Source organism: Ranitomeya variabilis, chromosome 4 (genome assembly GCF_051348905.1).
Source record: "Ranitomeya variabilis isolate aRanVar5 chromosome 4, aRanVar5.hap1, whole genome shotgun sequence".
In the NCBI taxonomy this organism is placed as follows: domain Eukaryota; kingdom Metazoa; phylum Chordata; class Amphibia; order Anura; family Dendrobatidae; genus Ranitomeya; species Ranitomeya variabilis.
This window is the reverse complement of record NC_135235.1, coordinates 643,851,970-643,875,230: the sequence shown is the minus strand read 5'-3', so window position 1 is coordinate 643,875,230 and position 23,261 is coordinate 643,851,970. Positions and strand designations below refer to the sequence as shown.

At 46.4% G+C, this 23,261-nt stretch overlaps 1 protein-coding gene across 1 annotated transcript in view; it reads right to left on the bottom strand.

The window, feature by feature from the left end:
- The window catches only part of LOC143768166 (uncharacterized), a 138,955-nt gene extending 116,461 nt beyond the window's left edge, over window positions 1-22,494 (bottom strand). The window contains exons 1-6 of the mRNA XM_077256854.1: window positions 22,374-22,494; window positions 2,899-3,032; window positions 2,621-2,800; window positions 2,414-2,537; window positions 1,749-1,846; window positions 1,460-1,550 (exon numbers count right to left, since the gene is read on the bottom strand). Of these exons, the coding sequence (XP_077112969.1) occupies window positions 1,460-1,550; window positions 1,749-1,846; window positions 2,414-2,537; window positions 2,621-2,800; window positions 2,899-2,976 (571 nt within the window). The 5' untranslated portion in view covers window positions 2,977-3,032; window positions 22,374-22,494. The remainder of the gene's footprint in view (window positions 1-1,459; window positions 1,551-1,748; window positions 1,847-2,413; window positions 2,538-2,620; window positions 2,801-2,898; window positions 3,033-22,373) is intronic.
- Between the last annotated feature and the right edge of the window lie 767 nt (window positions 22,495-23,261).

Sequence of the window (23,261 nt, the reverse complement as noted above, 5' to 3'; positions counted from 1 at the left end):
GCTTCTAGCTTCCCATGGAGGCCATTGAAGCATGGAAAAGTAGGAAAAAAATGTTTTAAAAAATATTTAAAAAAAATGAAAAAGTATAAAAGTTCTAATCACCCCCCTTTCGCCCCATTCAAAATAAAACAATAAGAAAAAAATCAAACCTACACATATTTGCTATCGCCGCATTCAGAATCACCCGATCTATCAATAAAAAAAAAGGATTAACCTGATCATTAAACAGCGTAGCGAGAAAAAAATTCAAAAAGCCAGAATTACGTTTTTTTGGTCGCCGCAACATTGCATTAAAATGCAATAACTGGCGATCAAAAGAACGTATGTGCACCAAAGTGGTATCATTAAAAACATCAGCTCGGCGTCCAAAAAATAAGCCCTCACCTGACCCGAGATCCCGAAAAAGGGTCTTGGAATATTGCACAATTAAATTTTTTTTTTTTGCAAAGTTTGGAATTTTTTTTTCACCAGTTGGATAAAAAATAACATAAACATGTTTAGTGTCTATGAACTCATAATGACCTGGAGAATCATAATGGCAGGTCAGTTTTAGCATTTAGTGAACCTAGCAGAAAAGCCAAACAAAAAACAAGTGTGGGATTGCACTTTTTTGCAATTTCATCGTACTTGGAATTTTTTTCCCGTTTTCTAGTACACAACATGGTAAAACCACTGGTGTTGTTCAAAAGTACAACTCGTCCCGCAAAAAATAAGCCCTCACATGGCCATATTGACAGAAAAATTAAAAAGATATGGCTCTGGGAATGAGGGGAGCAAAAAACGAAAACGAAAATCCGAAAAAAGCTCCGGGGTTAAGGGGTTAATCACAGCTTTCAAGCGTCTTGGCATGCTTTCCACCAGGCTTTCACACTGCTTCTGGCGCAAAAATTTAAGCAGTTCTTCTTTGATGGCTTGTGACTATCCATCATCCTCTTGATTACATTCCAGAGGTTTTCAATGGGGTTCAGGTCTGGAGATTGGGCTGCCCATGACAGGGCTTTGATGTGGTGGTCTCTTAATTTTTGCCAGAGCTGTATATGTGAACCTTTAATTTAAGGATATTGAACTGCATTATTACCAGACAAACTATAGTTATAAATCTGAGGTATGTAGCAGACAGACTTGCCTCTCCTTTGTCTATGCCTTCAAATCTAAATAGCAGGTAGGATACAGCTCTAATTAAAAAATAGCACTGGAATTATAAGGAGTAACCAACGCATTTACTCTTTAGACCGTGATTGGTTGCAGCGATCACATACGGTCAGAACAGAATGTATGAAAGTCTGCCCTTTAATTTTATTTTGGTGTGGAAAGAAAGCATCATTCCAATTTTACTGGTAAAGCAGGGTTATTAAAATAAAAAATAAAAATCAAAAACCTCTTTGTTATCTTAAAATACATATAATACACATAATTTTACCATCCAGTGAATGAGAAGAATTTAGAGGCTTCTACTGACCTGTGTAGCCATCTATAGAAATCTCCTCTTTACACCGCTCATCACCCCTCACATATGTCTCTGTAGTATTAATATGGGTCAGCTCTTCACCCTGAAACAAATATTGTAAAAGTCACAGGCAGATGAAGAAGTCACATCTATGATCAGCTCTAATCCTGCCATCTCCACCATTCTCATTACACAAGTATAAAACATATAATATTGGTGGATAAAACAAGACTGAGCACAAGACCAACACAGCCATCTACACATCATAGGGGAGATCTCATGACACCTTCTCTCCATCTACCTGATGATCCTGAGGAACATTGGGATTTTCTTGTTTACAGTCCTGTGGAAGAAGAGGACGGGGACATCTCTCTGGTGTTGTCCTCTTACTGGATAGAACTGTAAGTAAACACGTACAGGGACTGAATTCATTCTTTACATGGGTCATTCCATGGTAGCTTACGTTACAAAGATGATGGTAACTTACCTTACAATAAGTTTAATCCATTTGATGGTAACTTAATGTAACATAAGTTACTATACTGTGCGGTAACGAAAGTATCTATATTTCTTGTAATAAAAACTGTTGCTTTTAACTTGAGAGGATAAAATAAAATGTTTAAAGTTGCTGGGACTATGGTGTTTTAAGACAATAAAAATAGTACTTCTCCCCTGTGTCCAGAAAAGAAAATTTGGCAGACAAGGACAATTACCTTTCCTTTTTTATAACGTAAGTTACCTAGTAATAACACTGTATTTTGTATTTAATTTTATTGTTAAAAAATCAAACTGTGTTGAAATCTATTGAGAATAGTTAAATGTACAATATACATTCACTCCTTTTTGTGCCTGCCTTCAAAGAACAGTCTGTAGCCAGTTTTTTGCTTGTGAATATGACGTAAGTTACCATGGAATAACCCACATACAGATGATTATAGGACGTTTGTATTTCTTCTTGTCTATTACCTGGTGATGTGAGGGGCTGGGGAACCTCCATCATGACATCCTTGTACAGATCTTTGTGTCCTTCTAAATACTCCCACTCCTCCATGGAGAAATAGACGGTGACATCCTGACACCTTATAGGAACCTGACACATACAATGATACTGTCATCTCCCCGATCCCTCCATAGCGTTACTGTATAATGTCCCAGCATTCCCAGCAGTGTCACCTCTCCAGTCAGCAGCTCAATCATCTTGTAGGTGAGTTCTAGGATCTTCTGGTCATTGATGTCCTCATGTATCAGGGGGTGAGGTGGAGACCCCGTGATTGGGCTCAGGGGTCTTCCCCATCCCTCAGACACAGGGGCCTGACAGCGCTCACTAGAGGTCTTCTTCACTACTGTGTAATCCTGGTTATGGAGAGACACATTAATAAATCTCACTACAGACATTTCCAAAGTCTTCATGTCTCTATTTCTATCAAGGTGATGTCATCAGAATCTCTCACCTCTCCAGTAAGCTGCAAAAGAATCTCTAGGGTGAGGTGTAATATCCTCTCAGCCATCTTGTCCCACTCCCTGTCCATACTTAACGTAGCAATCAGGAAAATTCTCTTATATAAAGGATCTCCATTGAGAGGATCTGATATTGTAGAAAAGTGAAAGCGACAATGAATTAAAATCATATCAAAATGTTTTTTTGGCTTCCTTATAAGACTTGAAAAACACTAGTCAAGTTAAATTGAAATAGCACCAATTCTTAAAAAAAAAACAAAAAAAACCAAAAAAAAAACAGCCTCCTCCATTATATCTGAGGTCCATGAGAGAGATAGAGTTTTATCCATTATATCAGAGGTCACTGACAGAGATAGAGCCTCCTCCATTATATCTGAGGTCACTGACAGGGATAGATCCTCCTCCATTATATCTGAGGTAACTGACAGAGATAGCGCCTCCTCCATTATATCTGAGTTTACTGAAGAGATACAGCCTCCTCCATTACATCTGAGGTCACTGACAGGGATAGAGCCTCCTCCATTATATCTAAGGTCACTGACAGAGATAGATCCTCCTCCATTATATCTGAGGTCATTGACAGAGATAGAGCCTCCTCCATTATACCTGAGGTCACCGACAGAGATACAGTACAGACCAAAAGTTTGGACACACCTTCTCAAACAACTGAATGTATGTCTTATATTCTAGGTTCTTCAAAGTAGCCACCTTTTGCTTTGATGACTGCTTTGCACACTCTTGGTATTCTCTTGATGAGCTTCAAGAGGTAGTTACCGGGAATGGTCTTCCAACAATCTTGAAGGAGTTCCCAGAGATGCTTAGCACTTGTTGGCCTTTTTGCCTTCACTCTGCGGTTCAGCTGACCCCAAACTATCTCGATTGGGTTCAGGTCTGGTGACTGTGGAGGCCAGGTCATCCGGCGTAGCACCCCATCACTCCCCTTCTTGGTTAAATAGCCCTTACACAGCCTGGAGGTGTGTTTGGGGTCATTATCCTGCTGAAAAATTAATGACGGTCCAACTAAACCAGTGTTTCTCAACTCCAGTCCTCAAGACCCCACAACAGGTCATGTTTTCAGGATTTCCTTAGTATTGCATAGGCGATGGAATTAATGCTTCAGCAGGTGATGAAATTATCACCTGTGCAATACTAAGGAAATCCTGAAAACATGACTTGTTGTGGGGTATTGAGGACTGGAGTTGAGAAACACTGAACTAAACGCAAACCGGATGGAATAGCATGCCGCTGCAAGAAGCTGTGGTATCCATGCTGGTTCAGTATGCCTTAAATTTTAAATAAATCCTCAACAGTGTCACCAACAAAGCACCCCCACACCATCACACCTCCTCCTCCATGCTACACGGTGTGAACCAGGCATGTAGAGTCCCTCTGTTCACCTTTTCTGCGTCGCACTAAGACACGGTGGTTGGAACCAAAGATCTCAAATTTGGACTCATCAGACCAAAGCACAGATTTCCATTGGTCTAATGTCCATTCCTTGTGTTCTTTAGCCCAAACAAATCTCTTCTGCTTGTTGCCTGTCCTTAGCAGTGGTTTCCTAGCAGCTATTTTACCATGAAGGCCTGCTGCACAAAGTCTCCTCTTAAAGGGCACCTGTCACCCCGTTTTTTCAGTATGAGATAAAAATACTGTTAAATAGGGCCTGAGCTGTGCATTACAACAGTGTATTTTGTGGACCCCGATTCCCCACCTATGCTGCCAAAATACGTTACCAAAGTAGCTGTTTTCGCCTGTCAATCAGGCTGGTCTGGTCAAAAGGGCGTGGTGTCTTCCCCCATATCTTGCTTAGTTTTCCGTTGGTGGCGTAGTGGTTTGCGCATGCCCAAGGTCCCGAATCCACTGCACAGGGGAGTTAATAGAGCGCGATGTGCACTATTTCATTGGTGATCGGTGGGGGCGGCCATCTTCCTTTGGCCACGCGTGCGCAGAAGCGGCGCTCTGCTGGCCGCGGCTTCAGGAAAATGGCCGCGGGATGCCGCGCGTGCGCAGATGGAGATCACGGCCGCCATTTCCCTGAAGCAGAGTTCGCATCTCTGCTTCAGGAAAATGGCCACCGCGATCTCCATCTGCGCACGCGCGGCATCCCGCGGCCATTTTCCTGAAGCCGCGGCCAGCAGAGCGCCGCTTCTGCGCACGCGCGGCCAAAGGAAGATGGCCGCCCCCACCGATCACCAATGAAATAGTGCACATCGCGCTCTTTTAACTCCCCTGTGCAGTGGATTCGGGACCTTGGGCATGCGCAAACCACTACGCCACCAACGGAAAACTAAGCAAGATCTGGGGGGAAGACACCACGCCCTTTTGACCAGACCAGCCTGATTGACAGGCGAAAACGGCTACTTTGGTAACGTATTTTGGCAGCATAGGTGGGGAATCGGGGTCCACAAAATACACTGTTGTAATGCACAGCTCAGGCCCTATTTAACAGTATTTTTATCTCATACTGAAAAAACGGGGTGACAGGTGCCCTTTAACAGTTGTTGTAGAGATGTGTCTGCTACTAGAACTCTGTGTGGCATTAACCTGGTCTCTAATCTGAGCAGCTGTTAACCTGCGATTTCTGAGGCTGGTGACTCAGATAAACTTATCCTCAGAAGTAGAGGTGACTCTTAGTCTTCCTTTCCTGGGGCGGTCCTCATGTGAGCCAGTTTCTTTGTAGCGCTTGATGGTTTTTGCCACTGCACTTGGGAACACTTTCAAAGTTTTCCCAATTTTTCGGACTGACTGACCTTCATTTCTTAAAGTAATGATGGCCACTCGTTTTTCTTTACTTAGCTGCTTTTTTCTTGCCATAATACAAATTCTAACAGTCTATTCAGTAGGAATATCAGCTGTGTATCCACCAGACTTCTGCTCAACACAACTGATGGTCCCAACCCCATTTATAAGGCAAGAAATCCCACTTATTAAACCTGACAGGGCACACCTGTGAAGTGAAAACCATTCAGGGTGACTACCTCTTGAAGCTCATCAAGAGAGTGCCAAGAGTGTGCAAAGCAGTCATCAGAGCAAAAGGTGGCTACTTTGAAGAACCTAGAATATAAGACATAATTTCAAAAGAATACAACAATATCACTGGCGCTCGGCACTGAAGCCCACCATATAAATGGGACCGTCTGGTAAAATCACCCAGCTGCTGGTATCCTCAGAAGTGTGCCACTTTCTGTAAAAAACCACCAAATGAGTATGCTACTAATTGATACCGCGCTAGGGTGATACAGATAATACACTTGAGTGCACTGTTATTTGGTAGACACCACGCACTGTGGACAGTGATAAAATCAATTATAGGCTAATGTGCTGGCTGTCCAACTTCCTGATAGTAGCGTTATGTTATATAGATACCACGGACACTACGGTCACCCACAAAACAATTGAACCAAACGCTATCAGAGCCTAAAGACGAATGCTGTATACAGCTCTTACCATATGTTGTACTGTATGGCCGCTTATGCTCCTGGTGCGTGTCCGAGGGATGTGTGCAAAACTCCGCAAATACCAGTAGCACATACAGGGGTAGGCTGGACGCTAGAGAGTAGCGGATGGATGGGCGAGTGTACACTGATCAACCGCGACCAGTGTGTGGTGTAGATACTAAGTGCAGCGCCAGGAAACGTCCCGGCCGGAGACGTCCCTGGTTGCACTTCGAAAAAATGGCCGCCGCTGACAAGCAGCGTGTGACGTCACGGGCCTACGGAGTCTCACTGAGACCAAAATGGCTGACCGACGCGTTTCGAAGGGTAAGCGCCCTTCTTCCTCAGGGTTAATGGCCCACCGGAGAACTCCTCATATATATACCCTCGCCACACCTACGTATCCGCTCCCTATACCTATAGAAACCACCACAATAGTTCTAATGGATGTTATTTGCAGATGACAGTTTGTTATCTTACCACAATGCGGAGCCCCCTATAATGCCCAGATTAAATCAAGCTGTCGGGTGTCTATATCATTAGTGCAGAACTTTGTACACTCCACAGGTAGTACCCTTCGAAACGCGTCGGTCAGCCATTTTGGTCTCAGTGAGACTCCGTAGGCCCGTGACGTCACACGCTGCTTGTCAGCGGCGGCCATTTTTTCGAAGTGCAACCAGGGACGTCTCCGGCCGGGACGTTTCCTGGCGCTGCACTTAGTATCTACACCACACACTGGTCGCGGTTGATCAGTGTACACTCGCCCATCCATCCGCTACTCTCTAGCGTCCAGCCTACCCCTATATGTGCCACTGGTATTTGCGGAGTTTTGCACACACCCCTCGGACACGCACCAGGAGCATAAGCGGCCATACAGTACAACATATGGTAAGGGTTGTATACAGCATTCGTCTTTAGGCTCGGATAGCGTTTGGATCAATTGTTTTGTGGGTGACCGTAGTGTCCGTGGTATCTATATAACATAACGCTACTATCAGGAAGTTGGACAGCCAGCACATTAGCCTATAATTGATTTTATCACTGTCCACAGTGCGTGGTGTCTACCAAATAACAGTGCACTCAAGTGTATTATCTGTATCACCCTAGCGCGGTATCAATTAGTAGCAAGACATAATTTCAGTTGTTTCACACTTTTTTGTTAAGTACAGTGGGGCAAAAAAGTATTTAGTCATTCAGCAATAGTGCAAGTTCCACCACTTAAAAAGATGAAAGGCGTCTGTAATTTACATCATAGGTAGACCTCAACTATGGGAGACAAACTGAGAAATAAAAATCCAGAAAATCACATTGTCTGTTTTTTTATCATTTTATTTGCATATTCTGGTGGAAAATAAGTATTTGGTCAGAAACAAACAATCAAGATTTCTGGCTCTCACAGACCTGTAACTTCTTTTTTAAGAGTCTCCTCTTTCCTCCACTCATTACCTGTAGTAATGGCACCTGTTTAAACTTGTTATCAGTATAAAAAGACACCTGTGCACACCCTCAAACAGTCTGACTCCAAACTCCACTATGGTGAAGACCAAAGAGCTGTCAAAGGACACCAGAAACAAAATTGTAGCCCTGCACCAGGCTGGGAAGACTGAATCTGCAATAGCCAACCAGCTTGGAGTGAAGAAATCAACAGTGGGAGCAATATTTAGAAAATGGAAGACATTCAAGACCACTGATAATCTCCCTCAATCTGGGGCTCCACGCAAAATCCCACCCCGTGGGGTCAGAATGATCACAAGAACGGTGAGAAAAAATCCCAGAACCACACGGGGGGACCTAGTGAATGAACTGCAGAGAGCTGGGACCAATGTAACAAGGCCTACCATAAGTAACACACTACGCCACCATGGACTCAGATCCTGCAGTGCCAGACGTGTCCCACTGCTTAAGCCAGTACATGTCCGGGCCCATCTGAAGTTTGCTAGAGAGCATTTGGATGATCCAGAGGAGTTTTGGGAGAATGTCCTATGGTCTGATGAAACCAAACTGGAACTGTTTGGTAGAAACACAACTTGTCGTGTTTGGAGGAAAAAGAATACTGAGTTGCATCCATCAAACACCATACCTACTGTAAAGCATGGTGGTGGAAACATCATGCTTTGGGGCTGTTTCTCTGCAAAGGGGCCAGGACGACTGATCCGGGTACATGAAAGAATGAATGAGGCCATGTATCGTGAGATTTTGAGTGCAAACCTCCTTCCATCAGCAAGGGCATTGAAGATGAAACGTGGCTGGGTCTTTCAACATGACAATGATCCAAAGCACACCGCCAGGGCAACGAAGGAGTGGCTTCGTAAGAAGCATTTCAAGGTCCTGGAGTGGCCTAGCCAGTCTCCAGATCTCAACCCTATAGAAAACCTTTGGAGGGAGTTGAAAGTCCGTGTTGCCAAGCGAAAAGCCAAAAACATCACTGCTCTAGAGGAGATCTGCATGGAGAAATGGGCCAACATACCAACAACAGTGTGTGGCAACCTTGTGAAGACTTACAGAAAACGTTTGACCTCTGTCATTGCCAACAAAGGATATATTACAAAGTATTGAGATGAAATTTTGTTTCTGACCAAATACTTATTTTCCACCATAATATGCAAATAAAATGATAAAAAAACAGACAATGTGATTTTCTGGATTTTTTTTTCTCAGTTTGTCTCCCATAGTTGAGGTCTACCTATGATGTAAATTACAGACGCCTCTCATCTTTTTAAGTGGTGGAACTTGCACTATTGCTGAATGACTAAATACTTTTTTGCCCCACTGTATATAATTCCACATGTGTTAATTCATAGTTTTGATGCCTTCAGTGTGAATGTACAATTTTCATAGTAATGAAAATACAGAAAAATCTTTAAATGAGAAGGTGTGTCCAAACTTTTGATCTGTACTGTAGATCCTCCTCCATTATACCTGAGGTCACTGACAGAGATAGAGCTTCACCATTATATCTGTCGTCACTGACAGAGATAGAGCCTCCTCCATTATATCTGAGGTCACTGACGGAGATAGAGCCTCCTCCATTATATCTGAGGTCACTGACAGAGATAGAGCCTCCTCCATTTCTGAAGTTAATGACAGAGATAGAGCCTCCTCCATTATATCTGAGGTAACTGACAGAGATAGAGCCTCCTCCATTATACCTGAGGTCACTGACAGAGATAGAGCCTCCTCCATTATATCTGAGGTCACTAACAGGGATAGAGCCTCCTCCATACCTGAGGTCACTGACAGAGATAGAACCTCCTCCATTATACCTAAGGTCACTGACAGATAGAGCTTAACCATTATATCTGTCGTCACTGACAGAGATGGAGCCTCCTCCATTATATCTGAAGTAACTGACAGAGATGGAGCCTCCTCCATTATATCTAACGTAACTGACAGAGATAGAGCCTCCTCCATTATATCTGAGGTCACTGACAGAGATAGAGCCTCCTCCATTATATCTGAGGTCACTGACAGAGATAGAGCTTCACCATTATATCTGAAGTTACTGACAGAGATGGAGCCTCCACCATTATACCTGAGGTCACTGACAGAGACAGAGCTTCCTCCATTATATCTGAGGTCACTGACGGAGATAGAGCCTCCTCCATTATATCTGAGGTCACTGACAGAGATAGAGCCTCCTCCATTATATCTGAGGTCACTGACAGAGATAGAGCCTCCTCCATTATATCTGAGGTCACTGACAGAGATAGAGGCTCCTCCATTATATCTGAGATCACTGACAGAGATAGAGCCTCCTCTATTATATATGAGGTCACTGACAGAGATAGATCCTCCTCCATTATATCTGAGGTCACTGACAGAGATAGAGCCTCCTCTATTATATCTGAGGTCACTGACAGAGATAGAGCCTCCTCCATTATATCTGAGGTCACTGACAGAGATAGAGCCTCCTCTATTATATATGAGGTCACTGACAGTGATAGAGCCTTCTCCAATATATCTGAGGTCACTGACAGAGATAGAGCCTCCTCCATTATATCTGAGGTCACTGACAGAGATAGAGCCTCCTCTATTATATCTGAGGTCACTGACAGAGATAGAGCCTCCTCCATTATATCTGAGGTCACTGACAGAGATAGAGCCTCCTCTATTATATATGAGGTCACTGACAGTGATAGAGCCTCCTCCAATATATCTGAGGTCACTGACAGAGATAGAGCCTCCTCCATTATATCTAAGGTTACTGACAGAGATAGAGCCTCCTCCATTATATCTGAGGTCACTGACAGAGATAGAGCCTCCTCCATTATATCTGAGGTCACTGACAGAGATAGAGCCTCCTCTATTATATCTGAGGTCACTGACAGAGATAGAGCCTCCTCCATTATATCTGAGGTCACTGACAGAGATAGAGCCTCCTCTATTATATATGAGGTCACTGACAGTGATAGAGCCTCCTCCAATATATCTGAGGTCACTGACAGAGATAGAGCCTCCTCCATTATATCTAAGGTTACTGACAGAGATAGAGCCTCCTCCATTATATCTGAGGTCACTGACAGAGATAGAGCCTCCTCCATTATATCTGAGGTCACTGACAGAGATAGAGCCTCCTCTATTATATCTGAGGTCACTGACAGAGATAGAGCCTCCTCCATTATATCTGAGGTCACTGACAGAGATAGAGCCTCCTCTATTATATATGAGGTCACTGACAGTGATAGAGCCTTCTCCAATATATCTGAGGTCACTGACAGAGATAGAGCCTCCTCCATTATATCTAAGGTTACTGACAGAGATAGAGCCTCCTCCATTATATCTGAGGTCACTGACAGAGATAGAGCCTCCTCTATTATATATGAGGTCACTGACAGTGATAGAGCCTCCTCCAATATATCTGAGGTCACTGACAGAGATAGAGCCTCCTCCATTATATCTAAGGTTACTGACAGAGATAGAGCCTCCTCCATTATATCTGAGGTCACTGACAGAGATAGAGCCTCCTCCATTATATCTGAGGTTACTGACAGAGATAGAGCCTCCTCTATTATATCTGAGGTCACTGACAGAGATAGAGCCTCCTCCATTATATCTGAGGTCACTGACAGAGATAGAGCCTCCTCTATTATATATGAGGTCACTGACAGTGATAGAGCCTCCTCTAATATATCTGAGGTCACTGACAGAGATAGATCCTCCTCCATTATATTTTAGGTCACTGACAGAGATAGAGCCTCCTCCATTATATTTTAGGTCACTGACATAGAGCCTCCTCCATTATATCTGAGGTCACTGACAGAGATAGCGCCTCCTCCATTATATCTGAGGTCACTGACAGAGATAGAGCCTCCTTCATTATATCTGAGGTCACCGACAGAGATAGAGCCTCCTCCATTATATCTGAGGTCACTGACAGAGATAGAGCCTCCTCCATTACACCTGAGGTCACTGACAGAGATAGAGCCTCCTTCATTATATCTGAGGTCACCGACAGAGATAGAGCCTTCTCCATTATATCTGAGGTCACTGGCAGAGATAGAGCCTCCTCCATTATATCTGAGAGCAGTAACAGAGATAAAGCCTCCTCCATTTTGCATAAGAGACACTGACCACTGACTGCAGAAAGTGAAGATACTGAGTTTTGGGCACTGGTGCTCAGGAAGGATATAATGGAACTAGAGCGAATACACAGGAGGGCAACAAAATTAATAAAGGGAATCAGGGAACTACAATACCCAGAGAGATTAGCAAAATTAGGATTATTCAGTCTAGAAAAAAGACGACTGAGGGGCGATCTAATAACCATGTACAAGTATATGAGGGGACAATACAAATATCTCTCTGAGGATCTGTTTATACCAAGGAAGGTGACAGTCACAAGGGGGCATTCTCTGCATCTGGAGGAGAGAAGGTTTTTCCACCAACATAGAAGAGGATAATTTACTGTTAGGGCAATGAGAATCTGGAATTCCTTGCCTGAGGAGGTGGTGATGGCAAACTCAGTCGAGGGGTTAAAGAGAGGGGCTTGGATGTCTTCCTGGAGTGTAACAATATTGTATCTTACAGTTATTAGGTTCTTTAGAAGGGCGTAGATCTGGGGATTTATTCTGACGGAATATAGGATGAACTGGATGGACAAATGTCTTTTTTCGGCCTTGCTAACTATGTTACTATGTTGCAATGTAACTGTGTTACTATGAGTTACATAGAAGAAGACTTCTATAATATTGAAATAACCATATAAGAGAAGAACGTTTGTGGAATGATAAACTAGAGGTCCATTTACACTGCCTGATTATTCTTCCTAGGAACGCTGATTTCATGATATTCATGTAGTCTGAACAGGCTGCTTATCACCCAATGAATGAGCAAAGCACTAGTTTGTCAGGTGAAATGATCTTTTGGTTTGCACAAAAGATCATCATTCTCGGCAGCACATCAATCTGTGTAAACAGCCTGTGCAGGAAACAATGTATAATCGATATTTCAGGGTGCATATAAAGTGGAAACTACAGGTTTAGAGAAACACAGGAGAACCAAAAGAGTACAAAAAGTCCTGAATAAAAGCCAAATAATTTATTTAACAATACAGGTAAATCACATAAAGTAGCCAAAAATATATCGACAAAGTGAAATAGCTGACTTCACAGCCCCCCGAGGAAGCCCACGCAAAACGCACGTTGGGGCTGCACTACTCAGGCAACAGCAGTGGAGATTATGGGTAAGGACACTTGCAGATATCCCTAATATTGTGACTTTACCTTAAAATGATATATACTTAACTATTGGTTGAATGTCACTGTGACTGGCTTGGCTACCTTATTGCTCTTATGATTAGTAGCACTTTACATTCGGATATAATTTATTGTATCTAGTATTTTGACATTTTTCTATTAGTGGCTGTGCCATGAAATGTGACAGTAACACTCATTAATTGAAGGATTGCTGTTTTTGTGTCCTCCCATCCATATTGTATGCTGCCCCTGGGTATTATACCTGTGAAGTCAGCTATTTCACTTTGTCGATATTTGATTGTCTTTTTTGGCTACTTTATGTGATTTACCTGTATTGTTAAATAAATTATTCAGCTTTTATTCAGGACTTTTTGCACTCTTTTGGTTCTCCTGTGTTTTATAGTTATATGAGAGTGTTCTGAGCTAATATAGCACCCCCATTATGTTATTGGAGGGGAATAAATGACTTAGGAAATGTTTTCTGCTCTGGAGCTTGTGTTTCTTAGGTTTAGAGAAACGCCTGGTGGCCATAAAAGAAAGTGCATGTCACATCTTTCAAGCATCTCCTGATGAAAAAACGCTGCAAACTAGACATTCTCTGATCAAAACAAGCTTGAAAAAATGACACCTCAGAGATTTCATTTATATGTATGCATACAGTACATGTGTGGTCAATACAAAAGATTATAACATACCGTATATACTCGAGTATAAGCCGACCCGAGTATAAGCAGACCCCCCTAATTTTGCCACAAAAAACTGGGAAAACTTATTGACTCGAGTATAAGCCTAGGGTGGAAAATGCAACAGCTACCGGTGAATTTCAAAAATAAAAATAGATGCTCCATACTGTTCATTATGGCCCCATAGCTGTGCCATATAGTGCTCTGCACCATTATTGCCCCATAGCTGTGCCATATAGTGCTCTGCACCATTATTGCCCCATAGCTGTGCCATACAGTGCTCTGCACCATTACTGCCCCATAGCTGTGCCATATAGTGCTCTGCACCATTATTGCCCCATAGCTGTGCCATACAGTGCTCTGCACCATTACTGCCCCATAGCTGTGCCATATAGTGCTCTGCACCATTATTGCCCCATAGCTGTGCCATATAGTGCTCTGCACCATTATTGCCCCATAGCTGTGCCATACAGTGCTCTGCACCATTACTGCCCCATAGCTGTGCCATATAGTGCTCTGCACCATTATTGCCCCATAGCTGTGCCATACAGTGCTCTGCACCATTACTGCCCCATAGCTGTGCCATATAGTGCTCTGCACCATTATTGCCCCATAGCTGTGCCATACAGTGCTCTGCACCATTACTGCCCCATAGCTGTGCCATATAGTGCTCTGCACCATTACTGCCCCATAGCTGTGCCATATAGTGCTCTGCACCATTATTGCCCCATAGCTGTGCCATACAGTGCTCTGCACCATTACTGCCCCATAGCTGTGCCATATAGTGCTCTGCACCATTATTGCCCCATAGCTGTGCCATACAGTGCTCTGCACCATTACTGCCCCATAGCTGTGCCATATAGTGCTCTGCACCATTACTGCCCCATAGCTGTGCCATACAGTGCTCTGCACCATTACTGCCCCATAGCTGTGCCATATAGTGCTCTGCACCATTACTGCCCCATAGCTGTGCCATACAGTGCTCTGCACCATTACTGCCCCATAGCTGTGCCATATAGTGCTCTGCACCATTACTGCCCCATAGCTGTGCCATACAGTGCTCTGCACCATTGCCCCATAGCTCTGCCATATAGTGCTCTGCACCGTCCATTATTGCCCCATAGCTGTGCTGCTGCTGCTGCAATAAAAATAATAAAACACATACTCACCTCTCTTGCTTGCAGCTTCTCGGCGCCATCTTCCCGGCGTCTCCCTGCACTGACTGATCAGGCAGAGGGCGGCGCGCACACTATATGCGTCATCGCGCCCTCTGCCTGCAGTCAGTGAGGAGAGAGAGAGACGCCGGGAAGATGGAGACAGCGCCCGGCGTGTGGTGGAACGCGGACAGGTGAATATGACATACTTACCTGCTCCCGGCGTCCCGCTCCTTCCCCCTGCCTGTGTTCGGTGCCGCAGCCTCTTCCTCTGTCAGCGGTCACCGGCACCGCTTCATTAGAGAAATGAATAGGCGGCTCCGCCCCTATGGGAGGTGGAGCAGCCTATTCATTTCTCTAATGAGCGGTCCCACGTGACCGCTCAGGGGAAGAGGCTGCTGCACCCGGAGACCGTGGGACGGGCAGGGGGAGTGACAGGATCGCCGGGACTAGGTAAGTATGCCTCAGCGCCCTCTCCCCCTCACCCGCCGACCCTGCCACAGACCGTGACTCGAGTATAAGCCGAGGGGGCACTTTCAGCCCAAAAATTTGGGCTGAAAATCTCGGCTTATACTCGAGTATATACGGTAACTTATTTCTTCTAAAGATCATACTGAGGACCAAAGGGCACCAATTATGGGTGGAAGAAAGGTGATTCTGGTAGCTAAATAGGAAAGGGTTCTTTACAGTTAAAACAGTCAGGCTATGGGATCGCAGACACTATAACAGCTTTTAATAGTGGGCTGGATAATTTCCTCAGTACACATAACATTGTGGATTATAGATAATTTTGCGACAAAAAACATATAATAGGTGGAGAAGGGTTGAACTTGATGGACCAAAGTGTTTTTTTCAACCTATGCAACTATTTAAAAGGTCTCAAAACCGTTTTAAGAAGAAAAAAAAACAACTCTCCGAAGAAGGATTATTTACAGAAGGAGGGTTCCGCTAGAAAACTTGTCTTTTTTTAAAGCCTCTTAAAAATGTTTGCACCTTTACTTGTGCCATTATTCTAGTCAGGGTTAGGTGCCAGTCATACGGTGAAACCAAACAGCTCTGGTTTCTTTTCATTTGCCACAGTCAGTTTATACTTAAAACTTTAGACTCGGCTCACAGTGTGTCCAGCAGTGGTTTGGTGGCTTCCAACCAGGACTTCCATCTGGTGTCTGCAGCGCCCCAGAGTCCTGGTCGTTGCAGTACTGTGGATCCGCCACTATGGGGAGCCATGGTGCGTTCGATGGCACTGAAGGAGTTCCTCTGAGCAGGTATCACAGACACCAATATGTTTCACAGCTGGGCCTCCGGGGGGAGCTAAGGGTTCTATTCATTAGGCCACTCCCCACCATAGTGGGTAAACTGGGGGTCAGGCAGGAAGTTAGAGGAGAAAGCTGACTGGATTGAATGAAGCAACACCTTGTGGCAGAGGGTGTTGTGGAGGAAGAGACAGTAGGGCCTCTGTCAGGGGTGGGATCCTGACAGAGGCTTGGCATTGGAAAGAACGTAACGGGACCGTGCCTGCTCAGCATAGCGGCGGTGCCCTAAGAAAGGACTAGAAGCGAGATAGATTGTGCTGAGTGAGAAACGAGATCAAGCGAAAGGAGAATACCAGTAGGGGTCATGCTGTAAGACCGGAGCAACATCCTACTGAGGCGCACTACCGGTGGCCGGAACGCCGAGGGAGTGGAATAGCATACAGCTTCAAGCCATACTCCAAAAAACGGCAGGGCAGTCAGTTTAAGGCGGGCTGTCTAACACATATCACCTATGAAGTCTTGGGGGGCAATTGCGGGAGAGGGGCGTCTCTAGGGTCCCGGAAGAACTCCAGGCCTACCTGACAAACGGGTGCCGTTCCAACCTGAATAACAGGGCGGGATGGAATACGAGAAGAACATCAAGTAATCGAGTTGTGAGGGAACTTAAGAAACAGACACAACCGTTGTGGGGTACTTTCCGTGAGCACAGCAGGGAAGGACTACAACACACAGCGCTAGAAGGAGGGCACTGATTTCCACCTGTGAGGAGAACTCTGGAGGTGCCATTGGACCGGTCGGACTTGCGCAGCCTGGTGAACCGTATTCTGGACTGAGGACTCAGAGATCTCCAGTAAAGAGGTAAAGAGACTGCAACCTGGTGTCCTCGTTATTTGCCGCGACCTGCACCGCTACACCACCATTAACCCCACTTATTGCATCGGACGTCCCCCACTGACAGACAGGGCCACGGACCGGGCCTAGCCACCGTGATAACCCCAGGACTGAGACTCAGAGGCCCGGCTCCGGGTACCCCTCGGCCCTGCGGCGGTGTGGGGGCGCTCCACAACTTGGCGTCACGAACAAGATCTACTTAAGCCTGAAGAATCAGGTCATGTGTGCCTTGGAACTGTGATTTGTTGTGCTTGAACTGTACTTTATTGCAAAGACTGTGTGCTACCATTGACCAAGAGAAGTTCCCGCCAAAAGCCGCCGCCATTGCTACTTCGGAGAAGAAGGAGGGCGTGCTATGGGAGGAGACTACCAGAATGGCGCGAGAAATGGATACCGCCCCCTGCGCTTCTGGCTGCAAGGAGATGACCTGCCCCAAAGCAGAGGACAACCTCCTGATTTGCAACGGTGGGAAGCGGGTGATGGAGAAGCCCGACCTCGGAGAAATGGCGGAGTCAGATGCATGCACTGCCACCGACTATCAGACCGCGATGATGAACGGCAAGTACCGGAACGGGGAAGGAGCAGTCCCGGCTTACCCTCGTTCACCAGAGGTGGACCTGTGTCCTCTACAGCCGGCGGATCCGAAGCCTTTGGAACAGATAGCGGAGCCGAGTCACCCAATCCCGACCTCGGAGTCAGCGAAGGAGGAACCACAGCGAGCGGAACAGCGTTCGGGGACCCCATCGGAGGAGCCGCGGTCCGGGCTGCGGCCGACTCCAGCACCCTTGTTAATGGACCAGATCGGCATCGATGGAACCACATCAGGCGCAGGTACGGAAAGCGCCCCTGCGCCCCCCCACGAACCCGCTTCCACGATCGGCCCCCATCTCAGTGAGGGTCGACGCTTCTCGGCGGGGTTAATGGTATTACCCCTCGATGCCCTGGGAAGGATGGTGCCACCGCTGCCGACTAGAATGGGGGAACCCGTGGATGTGAGCCCAGACGGGGTAGTTCTTCGGTGGGACAACCCCTGGGTTGGGACAGATGGATCCCAGGAGAACGGATTCACTCTTGCGGTGCTTACGTGGGAACAATATAGACAGTGCTTGATCCTACATTGGGAAGGACGGAAAGAGGTCGAGTTGATGGGTCCATTGAAAGTACAACAATCCCCTCCGGCATGGGATGACCGAGACGCGGTCAGGCGGGGAACTGTGTTGGCCTACCATGTAAAAAGGGGATGGGGCCTCATACATGAGCCGGGATTGGATACTGATGTTTTTGTTGTGCACTGTAACGTAAGGACCCCCTGCTGTGGCCGAGGCGGAGAACCGTTGCAAAAGGGGGATCAGGTGACCTACAACCGTCACCAGAACCCGCTCGGGTGGTATGCACGGAACGTTCGGCGGTGTATGTCTGGAGCCGCGACACTCACTACCCCGGACCTGGTCCCAGGAGCACCCGACCTTGTCACCATCGCAACGGTGCGCCTGGTAGCAGCCACCGAGTTGGCCAGCCGAGTTCACCTTCACGTTCGGGCCACGGGCACCGGCGCCACAGCAGCCGGAGGCCCGGACCCCCGGTCACCTGAGCAAGAGTAAACCTCGGAAACCTGAAAATTTAAATAGTTTTGTCCGTTAACTGTTTGTATACTGTTTGCTGCTAAACCCGTTCAGGGTTAACTCTTTATGGATCCCTTAGTTGACCCGGGATCCCTATTGTTTGTTTTTCCTACCAGTTTTTGCATAAGTTTTACAAACTGAGAAATCATGAACAGTGCATGATCCAAACTTTCGTGTAAATAGTTTGCACCTTCTTAAAGGCGCTTTCTACTGGTTTTACTTAAAGACTCTTTGCGAAGATACCGTTCTGGGACCTTTGCTGAGCAAAGACTGGTAGGCTGAGAAGACGAGCTACCTCAGAAAGACTTGATCCCCTCTTAAGGGGGATGTGTGACCTAAACTTGAAAGTGATACTGTTTTAGAACCGTAATATGATGATGCTCTGGAAGAAATGTAACTGTTATGCATAAAGAAAAGTTATGTGTGTTTAATCTGTTTGAAATGTGAAACCTAGATAATGTTCTTTAAAAGGAAAGATGCAGAGAGCCCGTAGGGGAAGAATTAGAGTCCTGCATAGTTGAAAGAAAGGAAGTAATAACGAAGGTGAGGATAGAAGGTAAACCCTGAGTCCCCATAGAAAGTTAGTTCGTTACTAAGGACAGAGAGTGAACCCGTAGGGGTTAGGGAGCGAGTCCTTATAGGAGCCAAGTAGAGCCGGCTCAGTGTTCTCAAATTGAAAGTAAAGTTATGTTCTATACTATGTATAGTAGTTGAAAAGGCAGTAGGCCCTGGCTGAACGGGGCGGTCCTGTAACAGAAAGGAGAGGCAGTAGGTCTGGCGCCGATAGGACAGGCGGTCCTGCAGATTCCAAAGAAGGCGAATGAAAAGTTAGAATACCTTATAATGTGATTATAGGAAGGTCTTTAGTGGATTTAGAGTGTGAATCCTTAAAGGCAATGTTAAATTATTGTTCACAAAATTTGCACTTAGTAGAATACCCGGTTGGGTAATGAGAGTTAATTGGAGCCTGTTGCTATGATATTTAATTATGTTTGTAACGTTAAAAGTGTCCTCACCTCCCATAAAGGGAAGCCTGTTCAAGTATACTTATTGTTTTGCACTCAACAAAATTGTATGACTTTTTGCTAACCTGTATTGTTGTTTTCTTCCCAGTCCCGGAGTACTGTGTTTAACCAGGGGGGAGTGCAGCGCCCCAGAGTCCTGGTCGTTGCAGTACTGTGGATCCGCCACTATGGGGAGCCATGGTGCGTTCGATGGCACTGAAGGAGTTCCTCTGAGCAGGTATCACAGACACCAATATGTTTCACAGCTGGGCCTCCGGGGGGAGCTAAGGGTTCTATTCATTAGGCCACTCCCCACCATAGTGGGTAAACTGGGGGTCAGGCAGGAAGTTAGAGGAGAAAGCTGACTGGATTGAACGAAGCAACACCTTGTGGCAGAGGGTGTTGTGGAGGAAGAGACAGTAGGGCCTCTGTCAGGGGTGGGATCCTGACAGAGGCTTGGCATTGGAAAGAACGTAACGGGACCGTGCCTGCTCAGCATAGCGGCGGTGCCCTAAGAAAGGACTAGAAGCGAGATAGATTGTGCTGAGTGAGAAACGAGATCAAGCGAAAGGAGAATACCAGTAGGGGTCATGCTGTAAGACCGGAGCAACATCCTACTGAGGCGCACTACCGGTGGCCGGAACGCCGAGGGAGTGGAATAGCATACAGCTTCAAGCCATACTCCAAACAGCGGCAGGGCAGTCAGTTTAAGGCGGGCTGTCTAACACATATCACCTATGAAGTCTTGGGGGGCAATTGCGGGAGAGGGGCGTCTCTGGGGTCCCGGAAGAACTCCAGGCCTACCTGACAAACGGGTGCCGTTCCAACCTGAATAACAGGGCGGGATGGAATACGAGAAGAACATCAAGTAATCGAGTTGTGAGGGAACTTAAGAAACAGACACAACCGTTGTGGGGTACTTTCCGTGAGCACAGCAGGGAAGGACTACAACACACAGCGCTAGAAGGAGGGCACTGATTTCCACCTGTGAGGAGAACTCTGGAGGTGCCATTGGACCGGTCGGACTTGCGCAGCCTGGTGAACCGTATTCTGGACTGAGGACTCAGAGATCTCCAGTAAAGAGGTAAAGAGACTGCAACCTGGTGTCCTCGTTATTTGCCGCGACCTGCACCGCTACACCACCATTAACCCCACTTATTGCATCGGACGTCCCCCACTGACAGACAGGGCCACGGACCGGGCCTAGCCACCGTGATAACCCCAGGACTGAGACTCAGAGGCCCGGCTCCGGGTACCCCTCGGCCCTGCGGCGGTGTGGGGGCGCTCCACATGTCCATATTTTCAAACGGGAACCACAGTCTAGTTGACAATACTATCAAATCACTGCTGTACGCAGTGGGTACTTAGCACTAGGCCTCATTCACACATCTGTGTTTAAACATGTATGTAAAATCATGGTACCGGTGTCATCAGTGTTTTCCATCAGTGTGTCATCCTTGTGCCCGTTTTTACCATTAGGGTATCATCAGTGTTTGGTCCGTGTGTTCGTTTTTACTATCTTGTGTTTTTCACGGACAGATGAAGGCATATATAACTTACCCAGCTTCTCCTACACTTTGCAGTGTTAAACACAGAGGGTACATGGATGCCAGCTACGTGCTGTATGAGTTTTTCACAAATTCATGGACTTGTGTTGGCTCTATTTATCTGTGCTGCCCCCCAAAAAACCAAAACATATATTCGTGTATTTTGCATGGAAGAACGGTCCGTGAAAGACACGGACATGTGAACAGCAGCGTAGATTACAATGGGACTGTGTGGCATCAATGAAGAAAATGGATACAACATGTACGTGCAACACGAACGTGTGAATGAGGTCTTAGATAGGCTACAACGGTTCTTCCAAATTGGCCCTGGAGTTTGACCTGCATCATGTTCAAAAAAGTTCAAAAACTTGGAGAATAGTAATGAGCGAACGTGCTCTGATAAGGTGTTATCCGAGCATGCTCGTGTGCTAAGTTAGTGTCCTCGGTGTGCTCGCAAAATATGTTTGAGTCCCCACGGCTGCATGTCTCGCAGCTGTTAGGCACTCCCTGCATGGGCTGTGGCTGTCGAACACCCGTGAGACATACATCTGCGGGGACTCAAACATATTTTTCATGCACGCCAAAGATACTCGGGTTAGCACACGAGCATCATCACTATTGGAGGTTTTGGTGGAGGCTCTGCTTGATCAAGTAGAAATGAAAGCTCTGTTACTGGCCTTTACTAGAGTTGAGCGAATTGTTCGGAATCAGTCGCCGAATCTGAACTTGCCATATTGGTACCCTATTTGTGCCAAATTTATGTTTGATGATTTGTTCCGAATATATTAGTTCATTTCTAGTTCCACTGACTCCAATGCCATTTGGCTGCATAGGCAGCATCAATAGTAAAAAGTTGGTCACACTTGTCAAGCACTCTGTTTGACAAGTGTGACCAACCTGCCAATCAGTTTTTTTTGTACGTGTGAGGGAGACAAATGTGTCGGGTTTATTTTTTATTAGCTGGTGCCTTTCTGTGTGGTGTGAGGAGGCACTGTAAGCTTCATACGGGTCATATTGTGTGTACTATGTGTGTAAGTGTCCTGTCTGTCACAACTGCCAGGTCTGTAGCTACAGCAGAGGAAAAAAGGTCTGCCTTCTGGAATATAGACACAAATACATCTCAGGCTCAGCACTGAGGGGGTTAATGTCCCCTGCGCCCAGTAATGGGGAATCTCCAGCACCTACCTCCACCTGCAGAGCCGCACACCACATATATGGCTGTTCTGTGCGCACAGGACCTGTGGTGAGGTCACAGGAGGGGAGGAGTCAGGGGTCACATGATCAGGGGCCTCAGTGTATGCAGGACTCTGCTGTGCTGGTTGTCATGGTGCTGGATGAGGGGGAGTTTCTGTGTGGGGTCAGGAGGGGTTTACAGGGTGGATGTAGCAGTGCCGTGTGTGTACGAGGTGTACGGAGCGGAGCAGTGTGTGTACAAGGTGTACAGAGCGGAGCCGAGTGTGTATGAGGTGTACGGAGCAGAGCTGCGTGTGTACAAGGTGTACGGAGTGGAGCCGTGTGTGTACGAGGTGTACGGAGCAGAGCCGTGTGTGTACGAGGTGTACGGAGCAGAGCCGTGTGTGTACGAGGTGTACGGAGCGGAGCCGTGTGTGTACGAGGTGTACGGAGCAGAGCCGCGTGTACGAGGTGTACAGAGCAGAGCTGCGTGTGTACGAGGTGTACGGAGCAGAGCCGTGTGTACAAGGTGTACGGAGCGGAGCCGTGTGTGTACGAGGTGTACGGAGCGGAGCCGTGTGTACGAGGTGTACGGAGCTGAGTCGTCTGTGTACGAGGTGTACGGAGCAGAGCCGCGTGTGTACGAGGTGAACGGAGCAAAGCCGCGTGTGTACGAGGTGTACGGAGCAGAGCCGCGTGTGTACGAGGTGTACGGAGCAGAGCCGTGTGTGTATGAGGTGTATGGAGCAGAGCCGCGTGTGTACGAGGTGTACGGAGCAGAGCCGCATGTGTACGAGGTGTACGGAGCGGAGACGCGTGTGTATGAGGTGTACGGAGAGGAGCCGCGTGTGTACGAGGTGTACGGAGCAGAGCCGCATGTGTATGAGGTGTACGGAGAGG